Source organism: Taudactylus pleione, unplaced genomic scaffold (genome assembly GCF_031769625.1).
Source record: "Taudactylus pleione unplaced genomic scaffold, aTauple2 ptg000604l, whole genome shotgun sequence".
In the NCBI taxonomy this organism is placed as follows: Eukaryota; Metazoa; Chordata; class Amphibia; order Anura; family Myobatrachidae; genus Taudactylus; species Taudactylus pleione.
Window position 1 is genome coordinate 1,413,437 of NW_028285006.1, and position 16,944 is coordinate 1,430,380.

Here is a 16,944-nt window from a genome sequence, read left to right on the forward strand (position 1 = left end):
TCCCAAAGTTGTTTCCCAGTTTCATGTTAATGAGGAAATCGTTGTTCCGGCCTTTAACTCACCGGGTCTTTCCGTGGGTGAGGCCTCTTTGGATGTTGTGCGGGCCTTAAGGACTTATGTTGACCGCACTTCTTCGTTTAGGAAGTCGGATGCTTTGTTTGTCCTCTAAGGCTTCTGTAAAAAGGGTTGGCCTGCTTCAAAGCAAACTTTGGCAGCCTGGATCCGTATGGCTATTTCTGAAGCTTATCTTCATGAAGGCCTACCGGTTCCTCCTTCTCTGAAGGCTCATTCCACTAGGTCTGTGGGTCCTTCGTGGGCAGCTCGACGTGGTGCCTCTGCAGTCCAGATCTGCAAGGCTGCTACGTGGTCCTCTGTCCATACCTTCGGGAGGTATTACAGGTTTGACACCTTCGCCTCTCAGGATGCTTCCTTCGGGCGGCGGATTCTCCTTTCTGCACAGGAGCGTCCCCACCCTTAAAGGATACTGCTTTGGGACATCCCCAAGGTATCCTGTGGATACCCTATGGACCCTGAAGTAGAAAATATGAGATATGGTAAGAACTTACCTTTGTTATCTCTATTTCTACGAAGTCCATAGGGTTCCACAGGACTCCCGCCCTGTCGCACCTGTGCTGCAGGTGGGCTTTGCTCTGGTCACCGGTTTTCCGTCTCCCTCTGGTGAGAATGTGATTCTTGTATGTGTCCAGATCTTTGTTCTCTCTCTTCCTTCTCCTCCTCCGGCCTATGGCTTGGTAACTAACTGAGGTGCCTTGGCTCGGGGGCGGGGTATAGGAGGGGGACCTAGTGCATCCTGGGAGGCTGAAAGCTTAACTCTTTGGTGCCCTGCGACTGACGTCACACCTATACCCCAAGGTATCCTGTGGAGCCCTATGGACTTCGTAGAAATAGAGATAACAAGGGTAAGTTCTTACCATATCTCATATTTTCAAATAGAAGAGACAGAACCCACTCCTAAGGCAAAAGAGCCACTATTTAAGTAGCTATCTGATCATCATATGAGTGACGCATGGAATATGCCCAGTAAAAGATTTCAGATGCCTAAATGTTTAAGTTCCTTTTACCCTCTTACAGCTACTGATTGCACTAAATGGGAAGTTGCCCCTGCAGTGGATTCCCATGTGACTTGTCTATTTAAGAATGCTATCATACCTATCCATACTGCAACCTCCTTAAAGGAGACTACGGATAGAAGGATTGAAGCTTCTCTGAAATCTATATACTCTCTTACAGGAGCTATTACTCATCCTGCTAGGGATACGGCCTGGGTGGCAAAAGCCATTAAGAGTTGGGCAGAGGCCCTAGAAAATACATTTCCCTCTGATGCTTTGAGGAAACAGCTGTCCTACATATCTCACATTAGAGATGCAGCCTCCTATTTAGGTGACACAGCTCTGGATACTGGTTGCCTAGCTTTCAAGGCATCTGCCACTTCCCTAGTAGCCCGCCGTATTGTGTGGGTTCGCTAATGGAAGGCAGATTTGGACTCTAAAAAGGCATTTGAGTCTCTGACTTATTCTGGGGAGATCCTGTTTGACCCATAATTGGACAAAATTGTGACTACCTTGGCAGCTTCCAAGACGGCGTTCTTGCCTTCAGCCTCAGATGTCATCCTTTCGGTCCTTTCGTACTCAAGGAAAACTAAAGGTCAATCCTTTCCAAGGCATCAGGCATCCACTAAGGTCTTCAAGCCTAGGAGCAAACTGACCTGGGTTACTAGACGTCCACCTACCAAACCGGAAGACAAGCCTTCAGCCTGACGGGGCGGGCCTCTCCCTGGGCGGGAGGCAGACTTCTTCAATTCACCCAGTTCTGGCGCCAGACCACATCAGACGCCTGGGTAAGAGAAGTGATCTCCCGCAGATGCGCTCTCTGAGGTGACCCCTCCACCAGCAGTTCTTTTGCACAGGGCCTCCATCGGACCCAAGCAAGGCCCTGCTGCTCCAAAAGGCCATTCAGTCCTTGTTGCACTCGGGGGTAATACTTCTGGTCCCATTGTCACCGCGAGGGACCAGTTATTTCTCTCCCCTTTTCTTGGTTCAGAAGCCCAGTGGGTCTCATCGGCCTATCCTCAATCTCGAGTCTCTGAACAAGTTTATCAGGGTACCTAGGTTTCGTATGGAAACCCTCCACTTTATTGTCCTGGCTATGGAGTCTGGGGACTTTATGGTGTCCTTGGGAATTCAGGACGCTTACCTACATGTACATATAGCGCCTTATCATCAACAATATATCCGGTTTGCTATACTACAGCAACATTACCAATTTCAAGCTCTGCCTTTTGGCCTTTCTACGGCTCCTTGGGTCTTTACCAAGATCATGGCAGTTAGGGCAGCCAATCTTCGTTGTCAAGGGATCAGACTGCTCCCATACTTAGATGATCTCTTGCTGTTGGCCAGCTCCCCAGAAATTCTTCACCGCCATCTACAGGTAACCATTGCTTTTCTACAAACGCACGGTTGGCTGATCAACTGGAAAAGAATTCTACATCTGCAGCAGACAAAATTGCGGTATTACAGCATCAGGTGCGCAGACTACTACACAGTCGCCGTGTATCAATTCACTCTGCAATGCAGACCCTGGGATCCATGGTGTCCACCTTCAACATGGTGGAGTTCGCTCAGTTTTGCTCCAGGACCCTATAACACCTGATCCTCTCCAGGTGGAACGGGCTGCCCCATGTGCTCAGATCCCAGGCGATGGGCCTCTCCCCGGAGGTTCGCCTGTCCCTAGCCTGGTGGCTACAGATGTCCCAAATAGGAAGGGGGCACAGTCCCATTGGTACTCCGATCTTCAAAGTCTATCCATAGACACTCCTCTTCAACTTCTTCTACGACCAGACCTGTTGTCTCAAGGTCCCTGTCTACATCCGGACTGTCTTTAACGACTTGGCTCTTGAGACATCCTTCCTATGGTCTAATGGATTTTCTAGCTATGTGGTCCATACCATGCTCAGAGCATGTAAACCGGGCCACTGCCAGGATTTATCTCCGGGTATGACATACATACAGTATTTCCAGTGGTGTCCTCCTAGAAACTATGACCCCCAAGTTTTTAAAGTTTCTAGGATACTTGCTTTTCTTCAGGCTGGACTGGATCTTGGAATCCGCCTAGCATCTCTGAAAGTGCACGTCTCTGCTCTCTCCATCTGGTTCCAGCGCAGAATTGCTCCTCTACCGGATGTTTACAGCTTCCTGCAAGGTGTTCTACGTATACAACCCCCCGTTGTCCCTCCTGTGGCTCCATGGGATTTGTCAGTGGTTCTTTACGCACTTCAGGAACCTCCATTCGAACCCCTGGAATCGGTAGATGTCAAGTGGCTCACTGCAAAGACTGTTTCTTCTGGCTATAGCATTTGCCCATAGGGTAAGGGCGCCTTCATGTCGCTCCCCCTTTTTAATCTTTCATCCGGACAGGGCTGTTCTTAGAATGCACCCTGGCTTCCTTCCCAAGGTGGTTGCTCGTTCCCACCTTAACGAGGAAATTGCAGTTCTGGCCTTCCAATCACCAGACCTCTCGGCAGGTGAGGCCTCTTTGGATGTGATCCGTGCTCTGAAGATCTACGTGGACCATACTAGTTCCATCAGGAAGTCAGACTCCCTCTTCATCCTCTATGGATTCCATAAGAAGGGATGGCCAGCTAACAAACAGACTTTGGCCAGATGGATTCTCATGACTATCTCACAGGCTTACACAGACTGGCCTTCCTGTGCCGGCTACAGTATCTGCTCATTCTACTTGCTCCGTGGGTCTCTCGTGGGTTGCCCGCCGTGGCGCCTCTGCTGAACAACTATGCAAGGCGACCACGTGGTCTTCTGTCGACACCTTTCTAAGGTTATATGCCTTTGATACATTTGCCTCTCGGGATGCTTCCTTAGGGCGCCGGGTTCTTCTCTCAGCGCAGGAGCGTCCCCGCCCTTGAACAACTACTTTGGGACATCCCCATTGTCTCCCTGTGGAGCCCTATGGACCCTGGAGAAGAAAAGGAAAGTTATGGTAAAACTTACCCTTGTTAACGCGCTCTCTTTGAAGTCCATAGGGTCCATAGGGCACCTGCTCTGACGCACCTGGCTTCTATGGGTTTATTCTCTTGGTCACTTGTTTCCTTCTCTATGTGAGAGTGTGATTCTTCAAAGTACCAGTCATCCATCTCTTCTATCCTGCTCCTGCCTTGGGCTTGTTAACAAAACTGAGTTGCCCTCAGTTTTGTTAACACTGAGGGCAAGTTGGGCGGGGTATAGGAGGAAATACCGGAGCATCCTGGGTATTGAAAAAGCTTTGCTGTTGGTGTCCGGTCCTCCAAGTCCCACCTACACCCCATTGTCTCCCTGTGGACCTTATGGACTTTGAAGAAAGAGAGTTAACAAGGGTAAGTTCTACCATAACTCTCCTTTTTTTTTTTTTTTTTTTTTTTTTTTTATTTATTTATTTTTTTAACATTTACTGTTTGCACTTTTGAATTTTTTTGTCGCAGCTACCTGCTTGGTCACCCTTGCCGAGATGTCTGCAGGATCGGAAGTACAGTAGCTGTGGAGACACTCCACGTGTAGTTCCAAAGAGCTTTAATATGAAAGGAGAAAGTGTGATTTGTGTAGCATTTTGTGAATACAAACCACTGTCTCTTGAAAGATTCCATTCATTGGTATTATCACAATTTCAGTGGAAGAGAGTGGGAGCACTGTTTTTTTCAAACTTGTTCTTGGTCCTGAATCCAAACCTGTAATTATTTTCTCAAGTTTGAATCTGAAGTCCTTCAATGCCTGTGTTCAAATGGACAAGTTCAAGATGGCTTCATTCAGCTCTTGGACAGGATGAGTTCCTATTATCCATAAATGTCAAGGATGCTTGCCTAAATGGACCAATCTCAGATATTCACCAATGCTTTTCAGATTTGTGGTTTGGTCCCATCTCCTTCAGTTTCAGACTCTCCCGGTTGTTCGGGCTAATTACCCATGTGTATTCACAAAGGTTGTGGTGATATTAGACATTCTTGGGGTCCAATGGTGTGATGATCAATCTTTATTTGATCTCTTGATCTTAATCAGTGCAGAGTCCACGGCTTCTGGTACATCAGAGTAGTGAGACAGACTCTGGGGAACTTCTATGGATAACAGGAACGAACCCAGACATTCAAGTACTTGAGCTTCAAATTTGGGCAAAACGTCTACAACGGAAGCAAAACCTCTGATCAATGCTCTATATTTAAAAAAGATGCTAAAATGCTCCAAGGGACAATGGGACTGATACATGTTTGTAAGAAATTGCACAGTCGCAATGAAGCGGCTGTGCAATTCTGTGTCATTAAAATTCAAATGCAACAGGAGGAGGCTGTAGGAGATAGATGCCTCTTGTTAGCATTTCCATGATCTGAGTCCTGCATGTGAGGATGCAGCCTAGGATCGCCATTGTGACCATCGGCCGCGATTCACAATGGTTTCAAGCACCGGCTAGCTTGTGTAAGCTGAAACTTACTCAGGCTCACCATAGGTCCAGGAAGTCTGCGACCATTGTCGGGTTCCGCGCCCTCTCTGCCCCCACCTCTGTCATGCTGCGGATGACGGGGCTGTGAGCAATTTCGCAAGACCTGTTATGCACATGCACAGAACGGGTCTTGCACCTGCGAAGACACCCAAATATCGTATTTGTACGTAAACCATCGGGTTTACGTACAAATATGAATTAGGCCCAATGTTGTTTTCATAGAAAGACCATAAGATTCAATGTGACACCACCACTGTTGTCTGACAGGGAGGCACAAAGAGATTTCTTGCAATGATGGAAACTAGCAGGACCATGTTAATACCAAGAGAGGAGAACTGGGAAGCTGATTAACTCAGCAGATATGTCCTGAACACGAGTAGTCTCTCAACCCAGATATTTTTCAGTTTGTGAATTTGAGGTCAAATATGTATCTACACATCTGAACCACAAGGTGGAGCAATTATGCTTAAGGACAAAGGATCCACAGGCATTTGTTATAGACGTCATGACCGTACCATTTAATTTTTTTCTGATATATCTGTTCCCATCGGTGACCATATTGCCTGGCGTTCTCCATGCTGACCCCCACCTCCCTGTCTTGTTGGCCCATGCACCAAATAGACTCTGGTATTAGCACAGTTGTACGGGACCTGGTGCACCAAGAGGGGCTGTTTGGCGCAACTGCAGCAAGAATGTTTGTGGATACATCTGTTGTGTTGGTAGCTAAACTTGGCCACACATATAATTATATTTTCTAGCAATATGGTAATATTCATAAATGAGAAGTTTATTTGGTATTATGATTATCCAAGTTGAACATTTTTGATTGGCCAAAACTTAAAATACTTCTTTTGCCTGTGTGTGTGGACAGATCATTTTTTTATAGATCATTCTGTATGTTTATAAATTGCTCAATAATCAAAAATATACAGAATGGTTGTGTGTGGGTCCATTTTATAATAAATAGTATAATCTTTATATTTACCACTCATTATTTCAACATTCTATATTCAGAATATTGATATTATTACAAAGTTAATAGCACCAAAGCGATAATGAAGGTCTCATATACTGAATCACTGTAATAATTACTGGCATGTTTACTTGAAATTATAGGCATATAAGGTTTTTCTTGATTATTTGTTTGCTAATACCTAGCTTGCCGCAGAATTAAATGATGTTAAACAGAAATTTGCATGTGTGACTGCAACGTGTTCCAGTCTTGATGCTGAACTTGAGAAGCGACAGCAAAAAATTAAGGAGATGGAACTTGATATACTAAAGAGGAACCAAAATTCTAAAGTGCAAAGCAGCTGGCAGGAGAAGCTGGAACAGGAAAAGTCCCGAGCTGTGGATGCTGAAAAAATGGTAAGAGATGAAAACCAAAATGTAATTAAATATATATGAGGTAAACCCATAGTAACTTTTTCATGCTGTAAAGAGCATTTCCAATATGGTGGGGAAGAGAAAGCTGCCAATATCAGAAGAGCTGGTAAATCTACAGTGCTTGATCAAACACTAAGCTGACCATGCTACAGCCTAGGACATCAGGGTTTGGTGGAATGCCATACCCAGGTGATGAGGGGGCAATATTTTGTGGCAGTCACTAAAATGCTCTATTATAGCAGTCACTAAGTTGCTCTCTAATTGCAGTTATTAGGATGCTCTATTTTTGTATAAGTCACTAAAATGTTCTTTGTACTGTATTGTGGCCACTGGGAAAGCTCTTTGTAGTGCATTGTGGTTTGTAGTGTATGGCAGTCATTAGGAAACTCTCTGTACTGTATTGTGATCAATGGGATGCTCTCTGTATCATATGACTGTGAGTAGTGATTCTCTTTGTAGTGTATTGTGGTCAATATGATGCTCTCTGTATTTAATGGTGGTCACTAGGATGCTCTATGTATTGTATAATGGTCACAAAAATGCTCCTTGTACTGTATGGTGATCACTGGGATGCTATCTGTATTGTGTGGTAGTTACTGGGTTGCTTTTTGTATTGTATAATAGTCACTAAAATGCTCTAAGTACTGTAAGGTGGTCACTGGTATACTCTCTGTACCTTTTGTTGTTTTATTGATCACCGGAGATATTCTTAGTATTATATGGCAGTGACGAGAATGTTCTCTGTACTGTGTGGCGGTCCCTATGATGTTCTCTGTACTGTGTGGCGGTCACTAGGATGTTCTCTGTACTGTGTGGTGGTCACTAGGATGTTATCTGTACTGTGTGGTGGTCACTAGGATGTTTTCTGTACTGTGTGGCGGTCACTAGGATGTTCTCTGTACTGTGTGGTGGTCACTAGGATGTTATCTGTACTGTGTGGCGGTCACTAGGATGTTTTCTGTACTGTGTGGCTGTTACTAGGATGTTTTCTGTACTGTGTGGCGGTTACTAGGATGTTTTCTGTACTGTGTGGCAGTCACTAGGATGTTATCTGTACTGTGTGGTAGTCACTAGGATGTATTCTGTACTGTGTGGTAGTCACTAGGATGTTCTCTGTACTGTGTGGCGGCCACTAGGCATTTCTCTGTACTGTGTGGCGTCACTAGGAGTGTTCTTTGTACTATGTGGCAGGTCACTAGGTTGCTCTCTTTATTGTATGGTGGTCAATGGGATGCTCGCTGTACCATATATTGGTCACTAAGTTGCTCTATGTATTGTATGGTGGTCACTAGAATGTTCATTGTACTGTATGGTGGTCACTAGAATGCTCTCTGCAGTGCATGGTGGTCACTAGGATGCCCTCTGTACTGTATGGCAGTCACTAGTACACGCTCTGTATTGTCTGGTAATACCAGGCTCCTACCATCAAATTACAACAAGCGATGCTGACTGTTACAAATTGCTAAGTGCGAAATATAAATCTTGCTTTTTTCAGGTATTGTTGCATTTCTGCTATTTTTTTGTGTTCTGTGTGTATTTGTATTAAAAGGGTGTGTTTTTCATCCATTATTTGCCTAGGTAATTTTTTTAACCCATTTTGAGGTACCGGAAAGACTGGGACAATGCGGAAGGCTGACCTTTGGGCAGACTAGTCTGCTGGCATGTACAGTGCCTTGCAAAAGTATTCACCCCCTTGGCTTTTTACCTTTTTTGTTACATTACAACCTGTAATTTATTTATTTATTTTTATCTGAATTCTATGTGATGGATCTGCACAAAATAGTCTAATTTGGTGAAGTGAAATGAGAAAAATATATATATAAAAAATAATCTTTATAAATAAAATTCTGAAAATTGGCATGTGCATATGTTATCACCCCCTTTTCTATGAAGCCCCTCAAAAGTTCTGGTGCAACTAATTACCTTCAGAAGTCACGTAATTAGTGAAATGAAGTCCACCTGTGTGAAATCCAAGTGTCACATGATCTGTCAGTATAAACACACCTTTTCTGAAAGGCCCCAGAGGCTGCAACAGTAAGCAAGAGGCATCACACCATGAAGACCAAGGAGCTCTCCAAACAAGTCAGGGAGAAAGTTGTTGAGAAGTACAATTCTGGGTTGGGTTATAAAAAAAAATATCCAAATCTTCCATGATCCCCTGGAGCACTATCAAATCCATCATCAAATGGAACAGAACATGGTACCACAACAAACCTGCCAAGAGAGGGCCGCCCACCAAAACTCACAGACCGGGCAAGGAGGACATTAATCAAGGAGGTAGCACAGACCAAAGGTAACCCTGAAGGAGCTGCAGAGTTCCACAGCAGAGACTGGTGTATCTGTGCATGTGACCACAATTAGCTGTACACTCCCTAGAGCTGGACTTTATGCAAGAGTGGCCAGAAAAAAGCCATTACTTAGTGATAAAAATAAGAAGACACGTTTTGAGTTTGCCAAAAGGCATGTGGGCGACTCCCCAAATGTATGGAAGAAGGTGCTCTGGTCAGATGAGACTAAAATTTTACTTTTCGGCCACGAAGGAAAACGCTATGTCTGGCGTAAACCCAACACATCCCATCACCCCAAGGACACCATCCCCACAGTGAAACATGGTGATGACAACATCATGCTGTGGGGATGTTTTTCAGCAGCAGAGACTGGGAAACTGATTAGAGTCGAGGGAAAGACGGATGGTGCTAAATACAGGTATATTCTTGAGCAAAACCTGTTTAATGGGAAACATATAAATGTGTTGGAATGGCCTAGTCAAAGTCCAGATCTCAATCCAATTGAGAATCTGCGGTCAGGCTTGAAGATTGCTATTCACAAGCGGAAACCATCCAACATGAAGGAGCTGGAGCAGCTTTGCCTTGAGGAATGGGCAAAAATCCCAGGGACAAGATGTGGCAAGCTCAAAACGTGGCTCGACAAAGTACTGACTTTAGGTGGGTGGATAGTTATGCACGCTGAAGTTTTCTGTTATGTTGTCTTAAATGTTGTTTGATTCACAATATAAAAAAACCCACAACTTCACAGTTGTAGGCATGTTCTGTGAATGAAATGATGCACACCTTCAAACAATCCATTTTAATTCCAGGTTGTGAGGCAACAAAACATGAAAAATGCAAAGGGGGGTGAATACTTTTGCAAGGCACTGTATAATTAAGCTAACCCATTACCTCAGTATCCTACCGGCAAGAATCTGAAACTGGTAATTTTGAATATCAATGTTTTCAGAGGTGCTGCTTTCCTATATCTTCTTTTGTCTCCATGCTGCAATCTGATACAATGGTAAACATTGACAGCTGTATATTGCATATATTGTGGGATGGGACTCTCACCAAATTATCAATCTAAAGTAGAGTATGTAGTGTGTCAGCACAACTTTATCTCTCTTGCCATAATACACAATACACACAAAACGCTACATCTTTTATTTTCTCCAACACCACACCTCGCAAGTCATTTGGGCCAAGCGTTGGCCCAGAGTCTGCAGTCTGATACTCCCAACAATAGGTTCAGGATGGAGCCTGTGCACCCCCAACTTTAAGTATTACTTTACTGCATTCATAACTCAAAGGAAAAAAAAAAGAAACATCTTATTGTCTGCTAAACTTCAATATTATTCTTAATCAATAAACATTAAAAAGTACTAAGACATACAACACACAGAAACTGAAAACTCCAAATGAAGCGTCATTTATACATCAGTGGGATTATCCACATATTCACACCCAGATAATTCCAATCTGTTCAAACAGGTGCTTTCTGGATAAATGGAATGCAATTACAGTATGTCCAGTATTACATTCAGATTATCCTTTATCCAGAAAAATGGAAACATTGTTCCTGGTATTATATTACAAAAAGATTCTTAACTTGATTATAAGTATCTACAGTCAGGTGCATAAATATTGGGACATTGACAGAATTTTCATATTTTGGCCTCTATTCACCACCACAATGGCTTTGAAATGAAACAAACAAGATGTGCTTTAACTGCAGACTTTCAAATTTAATTTGAAGGTAATTACCTCCAAATCAGGTGAACGGTGTAAGAATTACAATGGTTTCTATATGTGCCTCCCACTTTATAAGGGGCCAAATGTAATGGGACTATCAACTCAAAAGCTATTTCATGGACAGGTGTGGGCTATTCCCTCGTTATTTCATTATCAATTAAGCAGGTAAAAGGTCTGGAGTTGATTCTAGGTGTGACATTTGCATTTGGAATCAGTTGCTGTCAACTCTCAATATGAGATCCAAAGAGCTGTCACTATCAGTGAAGCAAGTCATCATTAGGCTGAAAAATCAAAACAAACCCATCAGAGAGATAGAAAAAATATTAGGTGTGGCCAAATCAACTGTTTGGAACATTCTTAAAAAGAAAGAATGCATCGGAGAGCTCAGCAACACCAAAAGACCCGGAAGACCACAGAAAACAACTGTGGTGGATGACAGAAGAATTATTTCCCTGGTGAAGAAAAACCCTTTCACAACAGTTGGCCAAATCAAGAACACTCTCCAGGAGGTAGGTGTATATGTGTCAAAGTCAACAATCAAAAGAAGACTTCACAAGAGTGAATATAGAGGGTTCACCACAAGATGAAAGCCATTGGTGAGTCACAAAAGCAGGAAGATCAGATTAGAGTTTGCCAAACAACATCTAAAAAAGCCATTACAGTTCTGGACCAACATCCTATGGACAGATGAGACAAAGATCAACTTGTACCAGAGTGATGGGAAGAGAAGAGTATGGAGAAGGAAAGAAACTGCTCATGATCCAAAACATACCACCTCATCAGTGAAGCATGGTGGTGGTAGTGTCCTGGCGTGGGCATGTATGGCTGCCAATGGAACTGGTTCCCTTGTATTTATTGATGATGTGACTGCTGACAAAAGCAGCAGAATGAATTCTGAAGTGTTTCGGGAAATATTATATGCTAATATTCAGTCAAATGCTTCAGAACTCATTGGACGGCGCTTCACAGTGCAGATGGACAAAGACCCGAAGCATACTGCAAAAGCAACCAAAGAGTTTTTTAAGGCTAAAAAGTGGAATGTTATGCAATGGCCAAGTCAATCCCCTGACCTGAATCCGATTGAGCATGCATTTCACTTGATGAAGACAAAACTGAAGGGAAAATGCCCCAAGAACAAGCAGGAACTGAAGACATTTGCAGTAGAGGCCTGGCAGAGCATCACCAGGGATGAAACCCAGCGTCTGGTGATGTCTATGCGTTCCAGACTTCAGGCTGTAATTGCCTGCAAAGGATTTGCAACAAAGTATTAAAAAGTGAAAGTTAGATTTAGGATTGTTTAGTTTGTCCCATTACTTTTGGCCCCTTAAAAAGTGGGAGGCACATATACAAACTATTGTAATTCCTACACCCTTCACCTGATTTGGATGTAATTATCCTCAAATTAAATCTGAAAGTCTGCAGTTAAAGCACATCTTGTTTGTTTAATTTCAAAGCCATTGTGGTGTGAATAGAGGCCAAAATATGAAAATTCTGTCAATGTCCCAATAGGCTCCACAGGGAGACCTTGGGGTTTAGGTGATGGCAAGGACATCCGGGCACCATGCAGTTAATTTTTCACTCCCAGGATGCACTGAGCCTCTCCCTATACCCCGCCCCCGGGCCAGAGGCACCTCCGTTTCATTTGGTGTCCAGCTGGAGTTGGGTCACTGTAGCGCAGTGGGGCTGTTTAACAGCCCCTGTAGATTTTCAAGTTGGAATCTACTAGCGGACAGCGTTGGACAGTACAGGGGACATCCACGCTGCTGCTCCATCACCCCGCCGGCGCCGAGATGCCGGTACTGATTCAGGGATAGTGGCGGGAGCTCGGGATCTGTACTAGTCTCAGGGGACGGACCGGGGGATGACGGCAGTGGAGCCAGGCCTGGAAACCTGTGCTTCCACTTAGACCAGCCTGGGACAAGTGCTGGGGCGCACTGAGCAGCAATAATAGTGCTTCCAGCGTCCCAGGGGTTAATTGCCGGCCAGGGGAGGCAGCCTTCCCTGTTCACAGCCAGCTCCTCCCCTCTCCACATCACGCCTTTTCACTGCGGACTGGCTTAGCTGAGGCAACACTCCTCCTACGGGAACGCCCCCTCTGAGGTCTCTAGTGGCAATTTTCTCCCTGGCAAGTCGCAGATCTCTCAGTAACGCGGAGCCTGGGTCCCCCTACATACCTCTCCTTCTGGTCAGCGTATGTAGCGCTATATCCTTCCAGACACCTAGTCTGGGTAGTTGACTTGTAGTGCCATTGTGCAGGTGTATTTTCTGCAATGTATGTGACTTTATGATAGCGCTGTCTGTCTGTGTTTCTTACTCATTCTGTCAGACAATATCACTATACCTTTTCTTTTTCTGAGCCCTTACAATTACAAGTGTTGTCAGGGTGTTTATTATACCTCACATTTAAATATATATATTTATTGTGTGGTTTGTTACAAGCAGTGTACACTTCTCTCATTGCTATGTCTGAAAGTGGGGATGATGTGCACGATTCCGCTCCAGTCCTACTGTCATACAAACATGTGCTGCAGGACTAGGTGTGGGAGACATGATCTCAGAGGGATTATGTATGAGGTGTTATAATCCCCCAGCCCCCTTTGTAGTCCCAACCACTGCGCAAGAGCCTCCTTGGGCGTGCTTTGCTCAGGCATTGACAACCATGGTGGGGCGGTGGGCAGCACCCCCTGTGTTTCACCAGATGGGGTTCACACAGCAGGCGATTTTGACAGATTTCACCCATGCAGGTTCAGTCTGTGCCCCCTCCATGGATAAATACATTGTCTACTACAGTGCAGACCCTGGCGGATACCTCTATTACCCTCCAGGCTATGCTGCAGGAGGATAAACCCCTTAGACCGGCCACAAGGCCTATGCCGTTATCTCAATCTACACAATATGATGACGATGACACTGATACCGTGGAGATGGTAGAGGAAGATGACTCTGAGCCCTCTCAGCGGGAGGAGGAGCCTAAGTCTAAAATCAATATACTGGCTCTGATACGTGCTGTCCGTTTGGCCCTAGTCCTAGAGGAGGACGAACCGCCAGCTCCCCGGTCTAAACATGCTCTGTTCAAAGAAAAAAGCACTACTTCTGCAGTATTTCCTTTATCTGATCAGCTGGTGGAGCACATGGAGGTGGTGTGGAAATCGCCTGGGAAGCGATTTTAGCCTCCCAGATGCCTGGCTTTATGCCTATCCCTTTCCTGAGGAACATTGTACTAAATGGGAATCACCTCCTGCGGTGGACTCTCATGTGACTCGCTTAATCAAAAGTGCTACTCTGCCTATGCCATCCATTTCTTCCCTAAAGGATACCACGGCTAGGAAGGTGTGTATGAAGTCAATGTATTCTCTTTCAGGGGCAGTCTCCAGACCAGCTATGGAAATCTCCTGGGTGGCCAATGCTATGGAGTTCTCGAAAGACCCCCTAGAGGAGTCTTTTCCTTCAGATGCTACCACAGATCAAGTAGCCCTGGTGGGTAACCTCCGTGATTCGGCTACATATATCAACAAGGCTGCTTTGGATGTCACCCTCTTATCCTCTAGGATTTCAGCTGCTGCAGTGTCAGCTCATTGTTCCTTATGGCTGCGCTCTTGGAGAGCGGACGCGGACTCTAAGAAAGGATTAGCGTGTCTACCTTGCAATGGTAAGATCTTGTTTCGTCCTGACCTGGACAAGATTGTGGATACGTTGGCAGCGGCTAAGTTTGTGTGTCTGCCTTCAGCATCTACTTCTTCAGGATCCCGGACCTCGTCCTTTCGGCCCCAGGTTAAGTCTAAGGGTCAGCCCTTTCCTAGACAGTCAGCCCTCAAAAAGACTACCAAGCCCAAGAAACAAACCTGGAGTACCAGGCGTCCGGCTGCCAAGTCCGATGACAAGTCTTCAGCCTGACAGGACAGGCCTCCCCTTGGAGTTCGCCCAGACCACCACAGACTCTTTCACGGGTATGCCCTTGCCTTCCGCAGAAGGCCTCCCCAGCAATTCTTCTGCACAAGCCCTCTGTCAGACAAAGACAAGGCATTACAAACCCAAAATGCCATACGCTCCTTGATTCAAGCAGGAGTTGTCATCCCGGTCCCATTTCCTCAGAGAAGGGTTATTACTCCAATCTCTTTCTGGTCCAGAAACCGAACGGATCATATCGACCTATCATCAATCTCAAGTCCCTGAACAGATTCCTCAGGGTACCTCGGTTCAGGATGGAAACCCTCCGCTCAATTATACTGGCTATGGAACCGGGGGATTTTATGGTATCGCTGGATATTCAGGATGCATACCTGCATATTCCAATTGCTCCATCTCACCAGTGTTTCCTCCGTTTTGCTATACAGCAACAACATGTCCAGTTTCGGGCTCTGCCGTTTGGTCTCTCAGCAGCTCCTCGGGTGTTTACCAAAGTTATGGCTGTCATGGCAGCCCATCTACGGCATCAGGGGGTTCGACTGTTGTCTTACCTGGATGACCTCTTATTGTTGGCAGGGTCTCCAGAAGTACTTCACCACCATCTACAGCTAACAATTTCTGTGCTTCAGATTCATAGGTGGTTGATCAATTGGACAAAGTCCTCCTTGACTCCATCCCAGAGGATGTTCCATCTGGGAGCTCTGTTGGGTTCCCAACAGCAGAGAATCTTTCTGACCACAGAAAAGATCTCCACTTTGCAGATGCGAGTATGCAGATGCCTCCACAGTCGCTGAGTGTCAATCCACTCAGCAATGCAGGTACTGGGATCCATGGTATTGACATTTGACATGGTGGAATATGCCAAGTTTCATTCCAGACCTCTGCAGAAATTGATCCTCTCCAGGTGGAACAGATTACCCCATCGGATAAAAGCACAATCAATGGTACTTTCTCTGGAGGTACGTCTCTCTCTTGCCTGGTGGCTGCAGTGGTGTCACCTCACCAAGGGGCCCCCTTTTGGTTTCTGGAATGGGTCCTCCTGATGACGGACACCATTCTCCGGGGTTGGGGCACAGAGACAGGTCCACACTCATTTCAGAGGCAGTGGACAGCAGAGGAGTCGGCTCTACCAATCAACATATTGGAGCTTCGGGAGGTCTTCAGGGCCCTATAGCAAGCCAAACTCATACTTCACGGAAAGCCCATCCAAGTTCAGTCGGACAACGCCACGACTGTGGCTTACATCAGTCATCAAGGAGAAACTCGAAGTCAGCCGGCTATGACAGAGCTGTCACACATTCTGACATGGGCTGAAGGCCATCTACCAGCCGTATCGGCAGTGTTCATTCCAGGAGTTCTCAATTGGGAAGCGGACTTCCTCTGCTGTCACAACGTGCATCCAGGGGAATGGTCTCTTCACAAAGAGGTGTTTCAGCTCCTAGTGGACCAGTGGGGCCTTCCAGACATGGACCTCATGACCTCCCGACACGATCACAAACTGCCAGTGTACGGGTCAAGAACAAGAGATGCTGAGGCAAGTGGATGCTCTGTTGGTACAGTGGTCCTTCCAGTTTGCGTTCCTGTAACCTCCAGTCTCCCTGCTTCCTCGAGTAATTCGGAAGTTCAAACAAGAAGGAGGCACAGTCCTGCTGGTGGCTCCAGCGTGGCCCAGACGGCACTGGTACTCAGATCTGCGGAGTCTCTCCATCGACAATCCATTGCTGCTGCCTCAACGTCCGGACTTGTTGTCTCAAGGTCCCTGCCTTTACCAGGACCTGGGTCATCTGTCTTTGACGGCGTCATTCTTGAGACATCCTTCCTAAGGTCAAAGGGTTTTTCTAGCTCTGTTGTAGATATCAGAGCGTGGAAACCAGCCTCTGCCAGGGTTTACCACAGAGAGTGGCATACCTACTTCCAATGGTGTCATCCCAGAGGTTATGATCCCCGGACTTTTCAGATTTCCAGAGTGTTGGCCTTCCTTCAAGCTTGTTTGGCTCTTGGTCTCAGTTTGGCCTCGCTGAAGGTGCATGTCTCAGCTCGGTCTGGTTCCAGGGAAGGATTGCTCCTCTGTCCGATATCCGCGCCTTCCTTCAGTGTGTCCTCCGGATTCAGTCTCCCTTTTTCCCTCCTG

The 16,944-nt window shown here is 45.7% G+C and overlaps 1 protein-coding gene across 4 annotated transcripts in view; it reads left to right on the plus strand.

Annotated features, from left to right (window-relative positions):
• The window catches only part of CCDC30 (coiled-coil domain containing 30), a 240,090-nt gene that overhangs the window by 204,216 nt on the left and 18,930 nt on the right, over positions 1-16,944 (plus strand). For all 4 annotated transcript variants that reach the window (XM_088453973.1, XM_088453974.1, XM_088453976.1 and 1 more), the window contains one exon: positions 6,658-6,867. In XM_088453973.1, the coding sequence (XP_088310099.1) occupies positions 6,658-6,867 (210 nt within the window). The remainder of the gene's footprint in view (positions 1-6,657; positions 6,868-16,944) is intronic.